This window comes from Macaca thibetana, chromosome 9 (genome assembly GCF_024542745.1).
Source record: "Macaca thibetana thibetana isolate TM-01 chromosome 9, ASM2454274v1, whole genome shotgun sequence".
Taxonomy (NCBI): Eukaryota; Metazoa; Chordata; class Mammalia; order Primates; family Cercopithecidae; genus Macaca; species Macaca thibetana.
In genome coordinates, this window is record NC_065586.1 from 25,924,802 (window position 1) to 25,949,711 (window position 24,910).

General features: G+C 38.5%; 1 protein-coding gene across 1 annotated transcript in view; it reads left to right on the forward strand.

Moving 5' to 3' along the window:
• The window catches only part of MYO3A (myosin IIIA), a 266,360-nt gene that overhangs the window by 162,852 nt on the left and 78,598 nt on the right, over positions 1–24,910 (forward strand). Inside the window, exons 18-20 of the mRNA XM_050804485.1 lie at positions 10,565–10,691; positions 15,660–15,870; positions 18,943–19,090. Coding sequence (XP_050660442.1) covers positions 10,565–10,691; positions 15,660–15,870; positions 18,943–19,090 — 486 coding nt within the window. The remainder of the gene's footprint in view (positions 1–10,564; positions 10,692–15,659; positions 15,871–18,942; positions 19,091–24,910) is intronic.

Sequence of the window (24,910 nt, forward strand, 5' to 3'; positions counted from 1 at the left end):
GCCAATTTATTTGGGATTCAGTCAATAAAGAAAAAAACAGCAGTCATTCTTTTCATCAATCCTTGGTCATAAGATCAGTGTTGCTAATGGTAGATGCTCCTTGTGAACTATGGCCTGGCTCTGTTGGATGCCTGGTTAGGGGAAAACAGGAGCAGCTAATAGGAGCTCAGGGCATCCTTCTAACTGGAAGATGTATAACAAGCAAGGCAGTGCCTGCTTGTGACCAGGGGCTGGGCCTCTTCCTAGTTCTTTTCTCTGCCTTTTGTCTTCAGAGTTGATCTGCTTCTTAACACATTCACTTTTGCTATCTTAGAAGCAAGGATTCATGTTTAATTGGTTTGTTTACTTAGAAGTCCCACTCATTAGAGGCAGCGTTTCGCTTATATTTGGCTCAACTACTTTCTCTTGCTTGGTTTAGTAACACTAATGTTTACTAACATTAAAATGAAACGAGTTTTGCAGCTAGCATCTATTGACAAATATAATTTATTTATTTCAAACTGTATATTTCAAATTTAAACATATTCAATGCTTATTGAACATCTAAACGTATAGCGTAGGATAAAGGAAAACATAACATCTGTTTTTTAGATCTGAAGCACAACCACTGCTAGATATTTTGGGAAGACTTTTAGTCCAGTTCAAGGTGATTCTCCTAGGGCGTGGTGGCCTCCCATCTAAAAGCAGAAACTGTCCCAGTTGGGATTTGGTAGAATTAAACTGCGTATTTACTTCCTTTTTATCCCCAGTATTGATTTTTTACGCTATTTTATTGGTTTTCTTGGATATGTTCTTTGTCAGTAGCTGCTTCTAATCTATTTTGATAGTAAAAGGCAACTTTTATTATCAAGATAAGTGGCATGATTCTGACATCCTCTAAGCACAGCATGCGGCCTTCACAGTTTACTGCAGCACAATTTGAGTGACTCTCCAATACAGTCTCTCTTTCTCTCACTTTCTCTCCTGATCTCTCTCACTGGTGTTGACAGCACCCCCAGTGTATGTGTCCCTTTAAATACTCTCAGAGTTTACAGTTCACGTGTGCATTTGTGATTCAGCACAATCCAAAGGAATGACAGGAAAATCAAAATCAGATGTTCTCTAAAAATAACACCATTGGAAATCTCTGAAACCGTTAAACCATATGATTTCCTAAGCCATTTCCCTGCCATAGTTTTAAAATAAATGATTGGTAGTTTGATGAATCATAGTAGTTTGATGATTCAGTGAGTAGTTTGTCTCATTCAGAAACAATTTTTACCATGTAATGGGAGTTTTGTGGGGGTTTTTTACACAAATTTATGTGTCTGATGTCTAAGATGAGAATGCCTTTTTTCTGTTTTAATTGCGCTTTCATTTCTCGTGATAGTCTAAAAATCACATGCTAGCATGTTTTCTTTGGATTATTAGTTATGTCTTTAGGGAAGATCAAATAATATTTGTGAAAGAAATTAAATATTTTAAAGCATCACAAAAAGTAATGAATTTCCATGAAATATTCACTTCATTTTTAAAAATTGGTTTTAGGCCAGGCGTGGTGGCTCACGCCTGTAATCCTAGCACTTTGGGAAACCAAGGCGGACAGATTGCCTGAACTCAGGAGTTCGAGACCAGCCTGGGCAATACGGTGAAACCCCGTCTATTTTAAAATACAAAAAATTAGCCAGGTGTGGCAGTGTGCACCTGTAATCCCAGCTACTCAGGAGGCTGAGGCAGGAAAATTGCTTGAACGCGGGAGGCGGAGGTTGCAGTGAGCCGAGATTGTGCCACTGCACTCCAGTCTGGGAACAGAGCAAGACTCTGTCTCAAAAAAAAAAAAAAAAAAAGGTTTTGATCAGAATGGAAGGGTGTGTATATTCCATTTGGTTTGTCATTTGTAATAATTTAAAAATAATTTGATACCTTTTTCATTCAAAAAACATGAAACAAGTTACAATTCCAGAATGCCATGATTTAGCCAACGTTGATGACTTGAACTAAACGACAGGGCCAAGGAGGTAGCTGGTAAAATAAAAATAATTCTGTGCTAGGGAGTCAAGATCCCTGGGCTAAAGTCCTTGACACTGCTTATTTCTGGCTGTGTGTCCAACAACTAAACTTTCTGGTCTAAGCTTATTTACCAGTAAAAGGAGGGGAAAGGGATAATTAATTTCTGAGTCACTTCCAACTCTTATGATTTCATGACTAAAATTGAGGGGCACTTAATTTCCTTCTAGTCTTTGCAGATTGCTCATGCCATTTTATTGCTTTAAGTGTCTGCAGAATTGAACCTAAGAATAGAGAACATATTAATATCTCACGTACCAGCAGCTGCAAATGCTAATTGCAAAGCATCTCCTTCTGTCCCATCAGTTCTTATCTGCCTGGTATGTGAATTGCAGTAACATCCTATCCTGGGTCCACTCCTCCCCACACTCCCTCCACCCCCACCTGCCTCCCTGTCCTTTCTCAACAGGAGCATCTGCACCGTGGCTCCAAGGAGTAGACTGGATAGTGCCACATCTGCCAGGGTTGGGCCACTTTGTCCTGGTCCATGATGACCCCCACCTACTTTGCGGTCTGGTCATTGTTCTCTCAGTCCTCTCTCACATAGGTATCAGTTAGGCATCAGGTATAGGTTGAGACCCTAAGAAACGACTTAGCACATTTTGCCAAAACAACTCTGGACACCAAACTCAGTCTACCCTGCATTGACTGTTGCTTCCATTCCCAAAACAAAATCACTGAAAAGGAAATCATATATTTCCCAACCACAGGGCTCTGCCACTTAGAGAAGTTAATTGGCTTTTGGGGGAAAAAAAAAAAAAAAAAACTGGCTTAATGAGAATTTTTTGTTCTCATAAAAATCTAACCACTCACTCAGGATGCAAAGTTTTGTGTCCGGAATTGGTGGGTTCTTGGTCCCACTGACTTCAAGAATAAAGCCGCGGATCCTCACGGTGAGTGTTACAGTTCTTAAAGATGGTGTGTCCAGAGTTTCTTCCTTCAGATGTTCAGATGTGTCCGCAGTTTCTTCCTTCTGGTGGGTTGGTGGTCTCGCTGGTGAGCGTTATAGCTCTTAAAAGCAGCGTGTCTGGAGTTGTTAGTTCTTCCCAGTCAGTTGGTGGTCTGGCTGACTTCAGGAGTGAAGCTGCAAACCTTCACGGTGAGTGTTACAGCTCATAAAAGCAACATGGACCCAAAGAGTGAGCAGCAGCAAAATTTATTGAAAACAAAAGAACAAAGCTTCCACACTGAGAAAGGGGACCCCAGAGAGTTGCCAGTGACTGGTTCCAGCAGTGTGCTTTTATTCCCTTATCTGGCCCCACACACATCCTGCTGATTGGTCCATTTTACAGCGAGCTGATTGGTCCGTTTTACAGCGAGCTGATTGGTCCATTTTTACAGAGTACTGACTGGTGTATTTACAAACCTTGAGCTAGACACAGAGTGCTGATTGGTGTGTTTACAATCCTTTAGCTAGACACAGAGTGCCAGACAGAAAAGTTCTCCAAGTCCCCACTAGGTTAGCTAGATGCAGAGTACTGACTGGTGTATTTACAAACATTGAGCTAGACACAGAGTACTGATTGGTGCATCCACAATCCCTTAGCCAGACATAAAGGTTCTCCAAGTCCCCACTAGATCCAGGAGCCCAGCTGGCTTCACTTAGTGGATCCTGCACCAGGGCCGCAGGCAGCCCTGCTCGCCAGTCCCGTGCCGGGCACCCGTACTCCTCAGCCCTTAGGCTGTCAATGGGACCCGGCCCTGCGGTGCAGGGGGCAGCACTCATCGCTTGGGCTCTCGTCGCTTGGGCCCGGCAGGAGCCTTGGGCATGGGGGACTGCAGGTCCCCAGCTTTGCCTCACGGAGAGGCAGCTGAGGCCCGGTGAGAAATCAAGTACCCGGCAGGCTGGCACTGCTGGGGGACCCGGTGCACCCTCTGCAGCTGCTGGCCCAGGTGCTAAGCCACTCACTGCCTGGGGCCAGCGGGGCTGGCCGGAGTGCTGACCCGTCGAGCCCACGCCCACCCAGAACTTGTGCTGGCCCGTGAGCGCCTCGCGCAGCCCATTTCTCATGGGCTCTTCTCCCTCCACACCTCCCCGCAAGCAGAGGGAGCAGGCTCCGGCTTCGGCCAGCCCAGAGAGGGGCTCCAACAGTGCTGTGGAGGGCTGAAGGGCTCCTCAAGCACTGCCAGAGGCCGAGGAGGCGCCAAGAGTGAGGGCTGCTAGCATGTTGTCACCTTTCAGTTTGACACCAAAAGAAGGGGACATTTAGATTTATTTAAAAATTCTGAGAAAAGTAAATAGAAGCAATGAGGCACAGATTAAGAGTCTTATAGACGTAAAACAAGAGAGATTCTGTTTTGAAAGTGAAGGAAATTGTACTGTCACTTGACTGAAACAAAAGAAAACAGTTTGACAAGCATTTATTGAGTACTACCTGTGTACCAGGCCCTGTGCTAAAAACTAGAGATATGAATTAGTCACAGTTTCTGTCCTCAGGAAGTTTGTAATCTGATAGAAGAAATATACACTAGGCATCATGTCAATAAACTCTATGACAGCAGAGAATTTCACGGAAACATGAAGTCTGAGGTGGAAAAAAGAACACCCAGAATGGGAAAAAAGAACAGCGTAAGCCAGAACTGAGACATGAAATTAACAAAATAACATGGAATGCTTGGGAACCTATGAGGAGTTTGGCTGAAATATGTCAAAGAAAACTAGCTGGAAATGATAATGGACAGGCAGTCAGGCACAGGAAGATGTGGCACCTTCCTTCTAATGCCTTGGTAGGAAGCTGGAGCTTTATTGCTAGGGGAATAGGGGCCACTGAAGGATTTTAACTGGAGACATAGGATGATGTGATTTGCCTGCTAGAAAAGTCACTCTGACAGCCATATGGAAAACGGATTGGCAAGTGGCAAGACCAGAGGCAAGGAGACTGGTCAAGAAGAGGATCATGCCAGAGGCAAGCTGTGCCCTAATCATGCTTTTAAGTCTAGGTGTGACCCTCACCTTGACGGATAAATATGCAACTAAATGCAGGCAGTTCACCTGGTAGTTGTTTTTAATATCCAAAGAAGGCATGCTTGTGCTCAGAAAGGACAATTTACAGTTGCTTATATTTAATTAATTCAGTATATGTATTAATGATTTTGAAACCATATATCTATATCTAGATTTTTTCTTAAAATTTTAAGTTCTGCTCACTCATCATTTTATTCAATTTGTGAATCCAACAGTTTTTTGTATAAGAATAGAAAAAAAATCTCAGTTCTTTATTCATTTAACTCATAAACATAACTTTTCATTTCTCTAAACAAACATAACTAAATTCTCTTAAACACTTGAACTTATATAAAAATTTAGTACATCTCAGTCTTTTGAATGCTCCAAATGATGGACAGAGCAGGCTTACAAGGACTGATAAGTGCTTTCTAAACTTTCTAATAATTTACCAAATCTTCTTATCCACTTAAACTTATTAGTGCCTAAGAAGATATAATAATTCAAAATTATTAATGTAGTAAATCAAGTTATCTTTTACATTTGAATGCAGTTTGCAATCAAAATATGTTCTGCTTTTCAAATTAAGGTCATAAGTGTTATATCAAATAAGTATTTAAATTTAAGTCGCAAGACTAATTGTCAGAGGATTTACTATGTCGCTAATGTGATCTTTACTGTGTCTCACATATTAAGTTTTAGATATTTAAGAATAAACACACTGATTATTCCGAGATTACATATCTTATTCATAAATTTAACCAAAAAAAAAGCATTAGTTTGGTAGGGCTACCATAACAAACTAACACATACTTTGTAGCTTAAACCACAGAAATGTATTGTTGACAGCACAGGAGGCTCAAAGTCTGAGATTAGGATGTGGACAGGGTTTGTTTCCCCTGAGGGTTGTGAGGGAGAATCTGTTCTATGCTCTGCTCCTAGTTTCTGGTGGTTCCCCAGTCATCATTGGTATTTTTGTACTGCAGGTCCATCACCCCATCTCCACCTAAATTTGTCTTCACTTGGTGCTCTCCTTGTGTGTGTCTGTCTTTTCACATGGTGTTCTTTTTTTTTTTTTTTTTTTTTTGAGGCGGAGTCTTCACTCTGTCGCCCAGGCTGGAGTGCAGTGGCACCATCTCGGCTCACTGCAAGCTCCGCCTCCCCGGGTTCGCGCCATTCTCCTGCCTCAGCCTCCCGAGTAGCTGGGACTACAGGCGCCCGCCACCGCGCCCGGCTAATTTTTTGTATTTTAGTAGAGACGGGGTTTCACCGTGTTAGCCAGGATGGTCAGACACCAGTGTAGCAGATTAGGAATCCACCCTACTCCAGAATGACCTTATCTTAACTATTTACATTTGCAATGACCCTATTTCCAAATAAGATCACATTCTGAGTACTGGGACTTAGGACTTCAACATATGAATCTGAGGAGTACACAATTCAACCCACAACAGATACTACAGATTTCATTTACTTCAATACCTCTATTCTTATTTTTATATTTTCCTGGGGTTCTGAGCTGAGACTAAAAGTTCAGGACTATTCTTTGGGGAGAAAGAATTTTGAAACTTTCTCCAAAATCTAGATCCTGCTTTTTTCTGGGACAAGGTTTCTCAACCTCAGCACTATTTACATTTGGGACCAGGTAATTCTTGCGTGGTTTCTCCTATGCAATGTAGGATGTTTAAGCAGCACCCTTGATCTCTACTCCGTAGATGCCAGTAGCATTCCAACCCCATTTGTAACAACCAAAAATGTCTCCAGACGTTGCCAAATGTCCTGTGAGGGCAGAGTTGTTACCCCTTTCCCCACAATTGAGAATGACTATTTTAAGGTCATTTAATCCAAGCCACAGATCTGGGTCTATTCTCATCAGATCCAGATGGGGAACCCCAAGATGTACCTTTCAGCTGATATTTACTTGTGTTACCTGGTGTATCATACATTCCACTTGGCATATTTCAGGTGTTACTCCTACTCAATTGTCATTATAACCCCTCTGAAGAATTTTTCTGCAGGTTTGGGTAGGCAGGATTTGGAGATGCAACTCTATATACAGCCAAGCCTCTTCACTGTTTTACTGGATTCAACCAATCCCTTAAACTTTATGATGGAATTCTGCATCATTTTATACACTTCCAAGTTCATAGACCAGTTTTATACTAATTACATTGGTAACATCCTTATCAAGGGTAAAAAAACACATTTTAAAACACTTTTATTTAAGTTCAGGGTACCTGTGCAGGTTTGTTTACATAGGGAAACGTGTATCATAGGGTATTATTGTACAGATTATTTCATCATCCAGGTATTAAGCCTGGTACCCATTAGTTATTTTTCCTGATCCTCTCCCTCCTCCTACTCTGTGCCATGCCTCCTACCCTCCAACCTCCAATAGGCCCCAGTGTGTGTTGTTCTTCTCTATGTGTCTATGTGTTCTCATCGTTTAGCTACCACTTACAAGTGAGAACCTGTGGTATTTGGTTTTCTGTGTCTGTGCTATTTTGCTAAGGATAATGGACTCCAGTCCATCCATGTCCCTGCAAAGGACATGATCTCATTCTTTTCTATGGCTACATAGTATTCCATGGTGTATATGTACCAATGTATTTTCTTTACCCAATGTATCATTGATGGGCATTTAGGTTGATTCCATGTCTTTGCTATTGTGAATAGTGTTGCAGTGAACATATGCATGCATGTATCTTTATAATAGAACAATTTATACTCCTTTCGGTATATACTCAGTAATGAAATTGCTGGATCAAATAGTATTTGTGTCTTTAGGTCTTTGAGGAATTGCCACAGTGTCTTCTACAATGATTGAACTAATTCAGACTCCCATCAATAGTGTAGAAGCATTCCTTTTTCTCCACAACCTCACCAGCATCTGTTATTTTTTGACTTTTTAATAATAACCATTCTTACTGGTGTAAGATGGTATCTGATTGTGGTTTTGATTTGCATTTCTCTAATGATCAGTGACCTTGAGCTTTTTTCATGTGATTGTTGCCTGTATGTATGTCTTCTTTTGAGAAGTGTCTGTTTATATCCTTTGCCCACTTTTTAATAAGGTTGTTTGTTTTTTTCTAAGGCCTATAGTTTCCTCCAGAAAAATACAGCACAATGTCAGATGCTGTATGAATTTTTCCACCTGAAAGCCATGAAAGCCCATGCTGGTTGCTTCATTGCAAGTTACGCATATTACAAATGCTAATTCCTTACCAGAATTTCCTTAGAAAAATTATCTACATCTAATCTGTCAGCATAGGTATTGTTCCACTTCTGAAATACACCCTACATGCATTTACTTCTTTCCATCTCTACCATTTACTGTTATATCCAAGTCACTGTTACCTCTCACCTAGACCACTGCAGTAGCCTCCTGAGTTTTCCGTCTTGCCCCAATCCACTCTGTTTCACAGTATAACTAGATTCATCCATTTAAAACACAAAAGATAATGTTGCTTCCCACTCTGAAATCTCTGGTAGCTTTCTCTGGCAATTAGCACAAAATCAAACCTTTTTTTTTTTTTTTTTTTTTTTTTTTGGCAGCCCAATCTCACTCTGTCCCCCAGGATGGAGTGCAGTGGCATGATCTCGGCTTACTGAAGCCTCCGCCTCCTGGGTTCAAGTGATTCTCCTGCTTCAGCCTCCCGAGTAGCTGGGATTACAGGTGCATGCCACCACGCCCAGCTAATTTTTGTATTTTAAGTAGAGACAGAGTTTCGCTATGTTGTCCAGGCTGGTCTCAAACTCCTGACCTCAAGTTATCCAACTGCCTTGGCCTCCCAAAGTGCTGGGATTACAGGTGTGAGCCACAGTGCCCAGCTCAAGCTCTTTCTGTTGGCCCAGAGAGCCTGGGTGGTGTTGCCCAGGCTCACCTCTCTGATTTCTTACTGTACCGTTCCTCATCCTCACCCTCTTCCTGCCCTCATGGGTCTTCCTTCTTTCTTCTAGGAAGATTTTTGCCTTTGCTGTCCTCTGCCTAGAATAGTTCATGTCTGGTGACTTCCTGTCATTCAGGCCTCAACTTCCACATCACCTCCTCTGAGGACAACCTTCCCCGACCTCCTAACTGAAAAAGTCTGCCTGTCCTTTCCCAGGAACTCTCCTCTTTATTAAGTTAGCACCTCTTAGCTCTATTTTCTTCGTAGCCCTTGTAATTTTTTTTCTGAACATATCATGTTTGTTTATTTGCTTATTTTCCTACTGTTTGCCCCCCAACCCCCGCACGGCCTGAACACCCCAAGGAAGCCAGGATCCTTAGCCTATCTGCTACTGAATTACCTGAGACTAGAACAGTGCCCAGCATAAAATATGTTTTTATTAGATCAATGAATAGATATCCCACATATATATTCATTCAACAAATATATTTGTTGTTTATATATTTACTACGTATATATTTATTATGTATGAGTAAATGCATGTCCTTGAAGATGTTTTTTCATATCCAGCTTTTATCTGGACTTGGAATATGGGAGTGAATGGAATAATCACCTTTGTTAAGTGTAGGAGCTGGGCTGGAATAGATGCAGCAACCTGTAAAAACAGTAAAGAATTTTGCCTCTTTCCTGTATTTCACTGTACCATGAACATAGTTGAAGAGCTAGAATTACCACAGACTCCTTGACAAATGCCTCCAGTGTCTCCAAAAAGAATCATATATGTGTGTATATGTGTTTCTGAATGTAATTTGATGTACCTTAATTAGGAATGTATGTTAAAGAAATAATAACTGCTATAAACTCTACGCTGTCATCTAAAATTCTTATGTGGCCTGGCACAGTGGTTTACACCAATAATCCCAGCACTTTCAGAGGCCAAGATGGGCAGATCGCTTGAGCCCAGGAGTTCGAGACCAGCCTGGGCAACATGGCGAGACCCTGTCTCTACAAAATACCAAAAATAAAATTAGCTGGGCATAGTGGCATGCAACCGTAGTCCCATCTACACAGGAGGTTTAGGAGGGTGGATCACTTGAGCCCAGGAGGCAGAGGTGGCAGTGAGCTGAAGATAGTGCCACTGCACTCCAGCCTGAACAACAGTAAGACCTTGTCTCAAAAAAGAAAAAATAATAATAATCTTATGCTTACATTTAAACCACACATATCCTTTTATTTTGGTCCTGGGATCTTCTGATTTTTCTTTCTTAGCTCTCCTTTATTCACACATACAGCCTCACTTTTAAGATGGCCTCAAGGAAAATCCATATGGTAACAACCACACTAAGTTCTGAAATTCAATTCTGCATGGATAGATTTATCTATGGCCTAATGAATGAGGCATTTCTACTTCCTCTGAGAACAGCTTCTCATTTTTATTTTTTATTCATATTTGCATTTATAAAATATTTTTAAGCACTTACTGGGTAACAGGCACTATGCTAACCTCTGAGGTTAAAATAATGAAAGAGGATGAGCCTACTTGGATCTCAGTGTGGCATTATCATAGTCTACAGATAGATATGATAGGGCCTGAGGGTTCTCTCCCTATCTGTCCCCAGTCATAGTCACTGGTTGGCTGTACTCAAGGGAAGAATGACGCTAATGTTTCTATGGTATGTTTCAGCAACTTGGAAGCATATACAGTATACTGGCTGCAATCTTGAATGTTGGCAACATTGAATTTTCTTCTGTGGCATCTGAACACCAGATTGACAAGAGCCACATTTCTAATCATACAGCCCTGGAGAACTGTAAGTTTTATTATCTTCTATTCAAAACTGAAATCTTTCAAAGTCTTATGGCATACCATAAGTATCACATAAGGATCATTTCAAGCAATTGTGCTAACCTAGAATCCTTAAAAGAATACTCAGATTTAATGTGTGTAAAATTAAAATTTCAAAGTCCACTACTTAAAACATCTTCACGCTTCTAAATTAACTGATTACTGTAGAAAATGTTTCTAAAGACTAGGCTTTTATGAGTATTTTGGGAGCTATTTACATTTCGATATAAAAGCACAGATAGTATAGTTAAAATTCAGTAAACTGATCTGAAAAAGAATTATGTTAGGCCGGGCGCGGTGGCTCAAGCCTGTAATCCCAGCACTTTGGGAGGCCGAGACGGGCGGATCACGAGGTCGGGAGATCGAGACCATCCTGGCTAACACAGTGAAACCCCGTCTCTACCAAAAAAAAATACAAAAAACTAGCTGGGCGAGATGGCGGGCGCCTGTAGTCCCAGCTACTCGGGAGGCTGAGACAGGAGAATGGCGTAAATCCGGGAGGCGGAGCTTGCAGTGAGCAGAGATCTGGCCACTGCACTCCAGCCTGGGTGACAGAGCGAGACTCCACCTCAAAAAAAAAAAAAAAAGAATTATGTTATTGTCTTATAGATTTAACATCTATATCATTTTACAAGTAATAAAGACCTGTATGTTTTCATACTAGATGGATTTTACACTCATTCATCCTGGGTTGATTAATTTTGCAATCATTTTTACACAAGAGAAGCATGTCATAGTATTTGCTTCAAATCAAGTTTTCCTTAATAGTAGAGTTTGATAAATTATTTCCAGTAATTTAAGGTTTTCCATTAATATCTGCAACAGCACAGCTTTTTTCTATTTAGTATTACCTAGTATGCCCTGTTATTTTATTTTTAATATTGGCACACACTTTCATAATTCCATATTTGCTGTTTCATTAATAATAATAAATGGAGAATCAGTCCTGGTCCAGAGGCTCACATCTCTTTTTTATTTTATTATTTTTTTTTTTTTTTGGAGACAGAGTCTCACTCTGTCATCCAGGCTGGAGTGCAGTGGCATGATCTTGGCTCACTACAAGCTCCACCTCCCGGGTTCATGCCATTCTCCTGCCTCAGCTTCCCAAGTAGCTGGGACTACAGGCACCTGCCACCATGCCTGGCTAATTTTTGTATTTTTAGTAGAGACAGGGTTTCACCATGTTAGCCAGGATGGTCTCGATCTCCTGACATCGTGATCCGCCCACCTCGGCCTCCCAAAGTGCTGGGATTACAGGCATGAGCCACCATGCCCAGCCCAAAGGCTCACACCTCTAATCCCAGTACTTTGGGACGCCGAAGCTGGTGGATCACCTGAGGTCAGGAGTTTGAGACCAGCTTGGCCAACATGGTGAAACCCTGTCTCTACTAAAAATACAAAAATTAACCTAGTGTGGTGGCACATATCTGTAGTCTCAGCTACTTGAGGAGGCTGAGGCAGGAGAATCGCTTGAACCCAGGAGGCAGAGGTTGCAGTGAGCTGAGATTGTGCCACTGCACTCCAGCCTCGGTGACGGAGCAAGACTCTGTCTCAAAACACAAACACACACACGCACGCACACACACACAGACACACACACCCAAAATAGAGAATCATGATACAAATTTTAATTTATATACTTTTTCCTGATTTATGCTCAGGAACAGAATGAGATGGGATAGTTTTAGGGGGCTAAGTGCCAAATTATCCTGGTCTGGACCTGTCCCCAGCATCCCTATAAATGCTATCCCACTGTGTCTCTGGAGCCAGTGTGGGAATACAGTAGCACAAGTGTATGGAGTTGGCTTGTAGTGACTGGCATGTGCCTGGAAACCTCAAGGAAACATGTTCTAATTTTCCATATATAAAAAATTTAATTGACATGTATGATATTAACTTATCAGAAGGAGAAGGAATAACCCTACAACTCCATTGATAAGTTGTAAATCTTACATCTGATCATATTCATAAGAACTAGCAGCAGCCAGTGGAATGAGTTGCAATAGAGATGGGTTGTAGGTAAGAGTATACCTAGAAACAACCATACTAAAAAATGATTTTGATGATTGAGAACCTATTTCTGCATAAGAGAAGACAGTCATATAGGTTACAAAACGTTGATATTAATATGAATATCATTGAAATTAATTAACTTCCTGCTTAAATTTCTTGATTGGCTTCCCATTCTTGCTGGATAAAGATCATCAAGAGTAGTGCTTTGTTTAGAAAGTATTGTACTTAGCAATATATCCCCAGGTAAAATGCCTAGCATGTAGTAGACAATAAATCTATGTCAAATAAATAAACAATGTAGGAACAGAAATAGACACACAGATCAGTGGGAGACACTGTTCAGAAACAGATCCAAAGTATATTACCAAAAATGGCATTACAAATCACTAGGGACTCAGTATTGTAGAGAACTGGCTAACCATTTTGGGGAGGAGGAATTTGAATCATTCTCATATACTGTATACCAGAATGAATTCCAAACATACACACATTTAAATGCAAAAAAACCGTAAAAGAGACTGGAATTGATTTATATAATTTTGAGGGGAGAAAGGACTTGAAGAAGTTTATGTGTAGAAAATCAAAAGCACAAATGATTTTCTTTAAAAAAAATGGATATTTGACTACATAAAAATTAAAACTTTTATACTGAAAAAAAGAAAACAAATAAAATTGCAGTACAAATGAAACTGAGGGAAAATATTTACAACATATATATCAAAGCATTTCTTTAAGCTATGAAGAGTCTCATAAATTGATCAGGAAAAGATGAACATATCAATGAAAATATTGCAATTTTCAAACTAAGAAACACAAATTACCAATAAAAATATGAAAGAAGAAAGTATTCAGCTTCACTAGGAATCAATTACAAATAAATAGAAAACATTTTCTCCTATCAAATTGGCTATTTTAGAAAAATGATAGTCCCTGATGTCCATGAAATTGAATTGAAATTATTGGTGTTTTATTTGGCTGAGAGGAGTGTAATTTGTTCAGACTTTTTGAAGAGCAGTTAAATAGTATATATCAAAGAACTTTCTTGATCCCAGGAGTTCGAGGCCAGCCTGGGCAACATGGTGAAACACTACATCTACCAGATAATAATAATAATTAGCCAGGTAGGTTGTCATGCGCCTGTGGTCCCAGCTGCATGGGAGGCTGAGGTAGGAGGATCTCTTGAGTCCAGGAGGTGATGCTGCAGTGAGCCGTAATTGTGCTGTAGCACACCAGCTTGGATGACAGAGCGAGACTGTCTCAAAAAAAAAAAACTTTTACATATTTACATATTTTGAAAAATTGCTGCCCTATGCTAAGAAAATAGTACAAAATATGAACACAGATTTGTGCTTAAAATATTTATGCAGGCTTTTTTTTTTTTTTTTTTTTTTGAGATGGAGTCTCACTCTGTCTCCCAGGTAGGAGTGCAGTGGCACAATCTCTCCTCACTGCAATCTCTGCCTTCTGGCTTGAAGTGATTCTCCCGCTTCAGCCTCCCGAGTAGCTGGGACTACAGGTCTGTGCCACCATGCCTGGCTAATTTTTGTTTTTTGTTTTTTGTTTTTTTTTTTTTTTTGAGACGGAGTCTTGCTCTGTCGCCCAGGCTGGGGTGCAGTGGCCGGATCTCAGCTCACTGCAAGCTCCACCTCCCGGGTTTACGCCATTCTCCTTAGTAGAGATGGGATTTCACCATATTAGCCTGGCTGGTCTCAAACTCCTGACCTCAGGTAATTCACCCACTTTGGCCTCCCAAAGTGCTGGGATTACAGGCGTGAGCTACTGCGGCTGGCCTATACTGGCATTTTTTACAATTTTGAACATAGGGAAACAATTTAAACATCCGCCAATTTAAAAATTATTGCTATATTATCGTATTTGTCAGAATATTATGCACGAATTAAAGCATATTTACAAACAATATTGAACAAAATGGGAAATGCATAAGATGTTATATGAGATAAAATGTTTGTACAGACTAATGGTAGTAAATATGCCTAGAAGGAAAGAAATGCAGAATGTTAACTTAGAAGGTAAAATTTCTGCAATGAGCCTATAGTACTTCCACGATATGAAAAAATATAGGATTTAACAATCTTAGCACATAACCAAGAAACATCTTGTCACAAGTGCTAAAAGTTAAATTTAAAATGTTCAAAATATTTTAAAAGAAGAACAACAGATTTGAAAAATTAGCCAATCTGTCATGTAATAATTTTGGTTAAAGATGTTTATTATATTCAAAAATGAGTTTTGTTCACTGAGTTAAAGTGTTATTAATTTTAAATTCCCCATGAAATGTAATCAACATTAAATGCCAAATAAATGTTTGTTCAAGCATCCAGTTTTAACATAATTTAGTAATTGAAGTATGAAACTAAAAAGTAGGATGATATGTACATGAATGTCAAGTATAAGTACATGAATGTCAAGGTAAGTTTATGCTCTTTCTGTTGTGTATTGCAGAAGGTACTTGAAATACATTTATTGAGGTATACCCCTGAAGTCTATGTAACCTTCCAATTAATTTCTACATTTTGAAAATGTGTATGTAATAATGATATCCAAATTATGCCAAAGCTATTCATTATATTTTAAAATTATTTAGCATAATTTAGTGAAAGTATGTTTGACATCACATAAACAACCACTTGCTTGTGCAGCTGTATTCCTCTGCCAGCCAGTGTGATTTGGGTTGTGTTGTAACATGCAGTAGCCTAAGTTTAACCAGCTGAGAAAAGTTGAGAAAAGTGATCAAGAAGAGACATAGGACTCATGTTGAATAGTATCATATTTTTACATTACATAATCTCCACACATTTAATTCACGTCATTTGAAGAAGGCAGATTAAGACATTTTCATTTTGGGGGAGTGACCTCATTGCCATAATTTCTTCTAACAATGCATCTGTTTGTTTTTCAGGTGCTTCTTTGCTTTGTATTCAGGCAGATGAGCTACAAGAAGCTCTCACCTCCCACTGTGTGGTCACTAGAGGAGAAACAATTATACGACCCAATACTGTAGAAAAAGCTACCGATGTCAGGGATGCCATGGCTAAAATCTTATATGGACGTCTCTTTAGCTGGATAGTCAACTGCATTAACAGTTTGTTGAAGCATGACTCATCACCAAGGTAAAAATTTTTACAGAAACATTTTTTCCCAAATGTCAGGTGATGTAAATCTATTTTCTAATTGATTGTTTTGTATAGATCTCTTTCAAGATGTTTCTAAAATTGATATAATTAAATTATCAAAATTATAATTTAGTAGATAAGCTTCACTTCCTAGTAGTTCCACCTCATAATGCCACTTAACTATAACACTTTTAAACTGCTGCAACATAAAACCTGTAGCAACATAAATAACACAATAAAAAGTGAATTTTTAAAATGTGATATCTTACTATCAACTAATAGGTTTTTTAAATTAGAAGTTGTACCATGAAGCATATACCATTTTATGCTTGTATAAAATGTCAGCTCAGCAATTCTTTGTTTTTATTTTGGGGGTTTAAATTAAACCTTAAAGATAAAGGAAAACTTTATTTTCACATTTTAACTCTCACTGTAATGCCATTACAGCCTCACTGTAACTCCAATGAAATTTGGTTCAGAAATGCACTAGATAAACGTAGGTAATAGTAAATGGCAGAGCCATGATGTAAGCATTGTTATCTGACTGTAAGTCTAGATCATTCCTTCTTCAAGATAATTACAGCCACCATTGATTGAGTGCTCTCTATAGGCAGGGCTTATACATGGACACAAGTCCTTACATCTAAAGCTTTGTTCTGTGATAAATGCCATTTTGCATGTGGAAAAGCAAGATGGATGCCTACCATAAGATCACCTCATTCACACTTGCTTACTAAGCATAAAAGACCATTTATACACATTTCAAGGATGCAATTCATTATTTTTTTCACTAAAATACATGCCACACCATAATACTATGTATAGTCAAACTGTCTAAGAGCTTATCCATTATTTCTCCATGTTCTTAACTTTGTGTCTCTCAAAATTGCTTCTGTACCTCCTGGGTACTATCTATACCATTTTCCCATTATGATGTAATGGTCAAAATGGTTGTATGTTCTGGTACGGTCATCTATATTATGTCAAGCATTCATATGAAAATGGAACAAATTCAGGGATTTTTATTATCTGTATATTCCAGAAAATGTAGGCAAGATATTTAGAGATTTGGCCTCATTTTGTTAATTATCATCTGCATGTTTGGCACTAAATGGTACCTACCCAGAAAGGGGATCTACTATATCCACTGTAGCCTGTGTACTAAATGTACATATACTAAATATACTAAATGGCAACTTTACTTTCCATTCACTAATGAAAACCATCCAACTCTTAGATTTTAAAAATTTTTACAGAAAGTTTAAAAACTAAAGGGAGACCATTTGAAATAATGTAGTTCAACTTTGTTAAGTTGTACACTAAGTTTTTAAACAGCATATGTTGTATGCTGGGCTTTGCCACTAACTCGTTATGGGACACTGGGCAACTTACTGCATTTGTCTGGGTCTTTCCCTCCTCAACTGTTAAATAAGGGCATTGAGCCTGGCGCGGTGGCTTACGCCTCTAATCCCAGCACTTTGGGAGGCCGAGGCGGGCAGATCACAAGGTCAGGAGATCGAGACCATCCTGGCTAACATGGTGAAATCCCATCTCTACTAAAAATACCAAAAAAAAAATTAGCGGGGCATTGTGGCGGGTGCCGGTAATCCCAACTACACCAGAGGCTGAGGCAGGAGAATCGCTTGAACCCGGGAGGCAGAGCTTACAGTGAGCCAAGATCGCGCCATTGCACTCCAGCCTGGGCGACAGAGTGAGACTCTGTCTCAAAAAAAAAAAAAAAAACAAGGCCTTGAATGACAAGTCAGTGGTCTTAGTTGTTGGGTGTATCTTGGAGCCTTTTAAGAATGTCTTGAAAACTGCCTATTTCCTTCACTTAAAAATAAAAACTGGATATATTTCTATATCCCCACGAAAATATTACACACTTATGATTCCAGTGCTCTTGAAAGCCATTAACAGATCCTACTTTAAGAATCTCTAAACTGGATTATTTGTAAGGTCCCTCCTGGCTCTAACACTTTTTTATGCAGTGAGTTAAATATTTATCTCTGTGGGATCCTGTGGGGCAAAGAGATTGTAAAAGGATAATAATCTTTACTAAACCAGCATAAGTTTTAACTAGACATCTTGCCTCATAAAATAATACAGAATTATTATTCAAAATGAGAACTTTCAGATATACTCAGATAGCTTTCCTTTTGTCCATCCCAGCACATATTTAAAGTATTCTGCAGCCTGGATTTTGAATTCTGTTGCTTCCTCCAAATGTAGGGCGGATCCTTCAGCTCACAGTGTGCAGTTGCTGACTGTCATTTCCAAGTCACTCCTTTACATAATACTAAGTGTAACCCTGGAATACCTAAATGATGAACACAACGAGAAACTTTTGTACTTTCTTTTAAAAATTCACATCAACATAACTCTGTAATGTATATATTTCTTTGGGGAGGAGTAAACCTTTTAACCAATAGTAAAAAAAAAAAAAAATGTATTTGAAATACTTAATTGTAAAATAGAATCTAATTGTATTTTAAAGTATTTAAATGTAAAAATAATCCCTATGTATTTGTATCTTTCTCCAGGTTGCCATTTGTTCTATATTAAAAAATTATGAGCAAATGATCCAAAAACAATAACAATTCTTTAAAATAATTAAGATCTTTTTAGTAAGATTTTCAAAATTGTTCTCCTAAAATGAAAAACTATACTTTTTAACAGAATTTTTGCTTTTCTGGGACAGTTTTTATTGAATATGTTTTTGCCGTGTTCTAATTGCTACTCAGGTTGTTCTTGTAATTCCTGACTCACTCAAGCCTGTGACTTTGTTCTTAGGAGAAGAAAAAGTTTCTTTTGTTTCAGTATATAACAGTATCAGAGTAGTTTCTATAGTTCAAGGAAAATACTGTTCCATTTTCATATAAAAATCAATATCTGCCATTATCTTTATGTGCTATGGAGAGAAACTATTTCAGTTAAGAACGTTTCACTCTAAGTGTATGTTCTTATAGTAGTTTCTTAGCTCAATCACAAATGGTAACTCTAAGATTCCCTGTTTTACATTACCTCTTCAGGAAATAACTCAAAATAATGCCTCTTCAATTCTTCTAGTGGGAATGGTGATGAGCTGAGCATTGGCATTCTTGATATATTTGGCTTTGAAAATTTCAAAAAAAATTCCTTCGAGCAGCTGTGCATTAACATTGCAAATGAACAAATTCAGTATTATTATAATCAACATGTGTTTGCATGGGAACAGGTAAGTCTAAGTACTTACTATAAAGATGCATGCATGTGTGTATTATAAGCAGACTTGTACAAATGAAGCAGGACCTTAACCATAGACTTAAAGCCTTAAACATTTTAGAAAGACAAAGAAAAGATTTTGTTATCTCCACGTCCATAGTAAAAACAAATAAAAACAAAAAAACTGGCGTGAATTTAGTGTGACTTCATATGTGATGTTAAATGTCCTCCATTGATAATCGGTACACTCTTCTCCAAAACTTACAATTCTGAGCCTTTGTAAACAAAGAAATTTCCTTTGAAAATTTAAGTAAACAGATATGTCCAACAGTTTTTCTTTCTGTAGACTACATAAGTGAAATTCTGTTTAAAATTTCAATATCCATCTAAAAGCCATTAAACTTCAGAATTCCAGTAGCTAGGCAACAGAACATAAGAAAATAGGTTTGATGCAAATGCCATGAAATGATAATTTTGTACAGGGTACAATGTGTAATTTATGAATCAGCTTCAAAAAAATATTCCTCCGTAGAGAAAAATCAGACTTACTTAAATCACATCTGATGAACTGTAATACTAAGAATATTTTAATTATTTTATTAAGTCTAAAAGAGTCGTATTTAATATCATCCAGTATGTCATTTGTCTCCTTCAAATAATATTATATTGTTTTGCATTTAAATTAGAGGTACATGAACTTCATTTTATTCAAAATATTTAGGCTTCTTAAGAATTTATTTTGGAATTACATTTTGAAAACTGTGGTCACAAAATAAAACATTGCGATTTTGACATTTCTTAAGCCAAAAGAAGACATAAATTTAAGACCGTATCTAGTTGTTCAGCTCTCTTTCATCTATCCCAGAATGTTCCATCAGATATTAATTCCCTCTCCCTGTCTCCCTCTTCTTGTCTCCTTCTCTACTCCTCTCCACCGGTGCCCTCCCATAGCCTAGATATGTGAAGAAATCTCTTTAAAATCTTAAAAACAAACAGAATAAAAAACAAAACCCTTTTACACTCTGCTTATTTATCTCTGTAGCATGGTCCTCTCTCTTCCCCTCACAGCTAAGCTCCTTGAAAGCATGTTCAGCACTCACTGCATTGCGTTTCTTCCTTCCCCATCTGGTACACTGAGGCGTATCTGGCTCTGACCTCCCGACTCCCCTGGAATAGCCCTTCCTCATCTCATCAGTCATTAGTTCATTTTTGTCTTTCTCACTAGGCTGTAAACTCCTTTAGGTCATATATTGTGTCTTAATTCTTTTTGTCTTTTTAGAGGCTGACGTGTAGCAAGTGCTCAATGAGTATTAATTAAACTAATGTTGCCCTGCTTTAATGCTTCACAAATCTCACAGCATCCATTTGAGCCAGAGACCAAAACAAGTACAAAATTTTTGGTTTGAACTTTTTGATATGATCTATCAGAACTGCCAGCTTTATGGGACCAGGTGCATCCCCATGCATTGCTCATCTGATGAGTTACTGACTTGCATTGGAAGACCTCTGTTGTTCTTTTGGTGGTTGGGTAGACTCTGGTTTTAGCCTTAACCAAGGTACAGATATTTCAATAATTATTGCTTTTCACTTTTTATAAAATGTTACAGTTTACAAATTGCTTTTTTTTTTTTTTTTTTTTTTTTTTTATACTGAGTCTCATTCTGTCACCCAGGCTGGAGTGCAGTGGGGCAATATTGGCTGACTGCAGCCTCCGCCTCCTGGGCTCAAGCAATCCTCCTGCCTCAGTCTCCCAAGTAGCTGGGACCACAGTCATGCACCACCACACCTGGCTAATTTTTGCATTTTTTTCATGGAGACGGGATTTCACTGTTTTGGCCAGAGTGGTCTTGAACTCCTGAGCTCAAACAATCTGCCTGTCTCAGCCTCCCAAAGTTTTGGGATTACAGGTGTGAGCCACCAAGCCTGGCCTACAAGTTGCTTTGATTGCTAGCCTTGAATTTCATTCATGATCCCAATGCTCTTAATTCTTTTGTCTATGGGCTTGTTAAACAATTATTCTATAAAGCCCTTTAAGATATTCTTGAGAGGATTTCAAAATAAAACAAACTCAAACTTTCCCCCAACAAAATAAAAAAATTCAACTAGAATCCAGGATTATACAAACCACTTTGAGGAATTAAAACAATTTCCAGTATTTTCAGGTGACTTCCTAGAGTAACTACCTAGGAATTTCTGCTTCATAATTTTATGAAGTAGACATTGGCAGTTGAGTATGATCAGATTGATGAATGTGTTATCCAGAAGATACAGAATTAGTCAATGACTCTCTTGATTTTAACACGTGAGTGTACTTGTTTTTTCTTTCTAACACCCAGGTGAAGGCTGAAAATGTAACTGAGAAAAGCTAACTAACTGTATGTATTAACTATCACAGACACAGAGCACACTTACACTAATTTCTGTAAATGAGAAACTGCTATTAAATCTTGAATTAAAGTCATGGTCTACATTTTTTGGTAGAATATAATCACAGATTTGACCTAACTGAGAACTCCTTGGTTTAATAGAGCCATTATTGCCTATCAGAAAGAAATAGTGTTCTCACTTTCATGAGATGTACAAATGATCCAGCCAGATCTCAGCACAAGCCTTGGGCAGCACCTTTACAGGTGAAGCACTTCTGTTCTTACTTAAACCAATAAACATTATTTTTATTGACAGTTCTACAACACTAGAACATAAATAACAGTCTGCTGAAAGTGTTTTCCTATTTAGTCCAATTTCAGTGTATTCATAATAGAGAGTGGGACACTCCAGCAAAGCTATTTACAAAGGTATTTTGAATATCATTTTCACGTTGCCTTCCATTAGAAAAAGATCAGTAAACTACAATTAAATATTTTTAGTGAAAGAATTTATAATGGTGACCTAATCTATAGCATGCAGAGTAGATAGTTTTATGTTTCTTGGAGTTGTTTCCAACTGTTTGTATTACTTTTGAAACATTTTCCTAATTCCAGGAATTTCTATTATCCACTCACTGGCAGCTATACCTCCTTTCTCTTCATAACCTACTTTCCTATGGACAGTTACTATATGCCTCAGAATCTCTTAATAACGACCTGGAGCATCCAATTTGCATCCCTTTATTTTCCTTATTATCTAGATATTTAGAATGTTAAGAGAGCTTGTGTATAGAAGCATTATTTTTCTATGTGTAAAATATGTAGCTCCTAAACTTTTTCTGGAGTTTGATATTTCATAGTATTTGAAGCTTTTACAGTTTCCCAGTACTAGAAGAATAATTTTATGTATATTTATTTATTTATTTTTTTTTTTTTTTTTTTTTTTTTTTTTTTTGAGACGGAGTCTCGCTCTGTCGCCCAGGCTGGAGTGCAGTGGCGCAATCTCGGCTCACTGCAAGCTCCGCCTCCCGGGTTCACGCCATTCTCCTGCCTCAGCCTCCCGAGTAGCTGGGACTACAGGCGCCCGCCCCTGCGCCCGGCTAATTTTTTCTATTTTTAGTAGAGACGGGGTTTCACCATGGTCTCGATCTCCTGACCTTGTGATCCGCCCACCTCGGCCTCCCAAAGTGCTGGGATTACAGGCGTGAGCCACCACGCCCGGCCGTATATTTATTTTAATAAAATCTAAAGATACTATTTGTATCTGAAAACAATAGTTTGAAAATTAGATGGTAATCTATGTTCCCATCCTGCAAATAGAAGATGATCAGCCAAGAAGTAGAGCTGTAATTATTTTAAAATTTAAGACTCAAACTCTTTTAAATGAGTTGCAGCTGAAAAGTATATAATTTACTCTCGATTGTGTCAATTCCATGAATATAGTATTCATATTTCAGCCTTTGCTATTACATTCGTACACCATTATTGTGTCATACATTGTCAACTTCCATTTTCTGAGAGGCTTTTAGTTTGCATCTCAAATGGCAGTTATCCCATTTCCAAGAAGGAAAGCATGTTTCTCACAATAGCCTTCACACTGAATTTCCACGATAAATATAAAGCCAAGGTTTCGGTTTTGTTTGTTTTCTGGTTTTCTTCATGGGAAAGGGAGCTCAACAGTAATCAAACTGTGATGTAAGGACTGAAGTTCTCTGGAATCATCTACCTCATATTAGAATCCCGCATGAGAAATGTACATACCTTATCAAAAGTATTCTCATGCTGCTGCTATCGTGGTGGTTTTCGCCCTTTGTCTTCATTTTGCACTGTGGTATCATCATTGTGGTATAGAACATACAAAAGAAATGATCCCTGCTCCCTAGAAGTTTACACTTCAAATCAAGGAGAGCACACACAAAGGACTGGTCAATCCTGGGCATGACTTTGAATTGGAACAAATGCCATTGTTCTTAAGGGCCAGTGAGCACCTAAAACATGTGTATGATGCTACAGAGTATTGTTCTAGAATCCTGAAGATTCACTCCGCTTATTTATATGTGCCTATTTGTATTTTGGATAAGCTTTCTTCACCCATTAGAGCAGCACATCTGACTATTAACTGAACTAAAGTTTGTTTTTAAAATGAGCTATTACTATTTATTTCTGTAGAAGGATGAGCTTTTACAGGCGTCATTTAGAAATGCACCCATGGGTTTAGAACTGAATGTCAGAAGTCGTTTTAGAAGCAGGAAACTATTTACAGCGCATAGTGGAAACAGTAACTGTGCAGTTATGGCTCTGGCTTCTCTTGCAGAAAGTAATGTGTATGACTGTCGTCTCCAGCTGTTCACATCCTAAAGTTTACAGTGTTTGAGATTTTAAATGTGGGCTCCAACCCATAATTTGTGACAATTACAAAGAATAAAAATTCACTTAATATAAAATACCTACATTTTCAAAACTTTTTACATTATAAAGTAAAAATAACCAGTCATCTGATTTTTAAAAATGTGTGGACAATTAAAAACAAACCCTTATCAGGGTCTTCCCATTGTTTTGCTCAAAAGTGTGAAGTCTAAGTCCAACTTTCTTGCCTATTAAGTCATATGTGTGTAAATGGTAACATTTGTCCCATTTTAGCTCTCCAAGTAATAAGCATTTCCTTTAAACGTCAAAGAAGCCAAATACATTTGAGAAGCCTTTAATACAACAAATCTTCCTTTTTAAGTGCTTGACCAAGTGTTAGGTTATTGTCTGAGACCACATTTAAATATTCCTTAAAAGTTTCACACACTGAAGATGGCAGCTGATGTCCACGTGGTTGGGTGTTTGGAGGTGTGTCGGGGCCCTGGCAGCAACTCTGGCCTGTGGACCTGTTGCTCTTCTTTCCCTCTGGCTTCACAGATGGCCTCTCCGGCTCTGTGTTCCTCATCCCTGCTAAGCAGCTGCGTAGCACACTTAGTCTGTTTCTCTTTCATTGGTGAAGCTTGGTCGACACCCTTAATGTGATGTGGGGATTTGTGGTACTTATTTTGATAATTTAATGATATTCTTAAAAGTTTTTTTTTTTTTTTTTTTCCTTTTCTGAGTTGGGGTCTTGCCCTGCCGCCCAAACTGGAGTGCAGTGGCACAATCAAGACTCACTGTAGTATCGAACTCCTGAGTTCAAGTCATCCTCCTACCTTGGCCTCCTGAGTAGTTGGGGCTACTGGCGTGTACCACCATGCCTGGCTAAATTTTTAGAATTTTTGATAAAAAGTAATTCTTAGTGAAATACATAGTTCAAAGCCTAGATCCATATGATAGTATTGTCATTTTCTACATGTGAGATTAGAGCATACTGTTGACAAACCAAAATACAATTTTTTGGTAAAGATTTAAACATGACAGTAATGGAAAAATAGTTGAAGGTGAAAGAGATCCTAATATATAGAACACTGTATTTCTGAATTTCTAATCCGAATGCC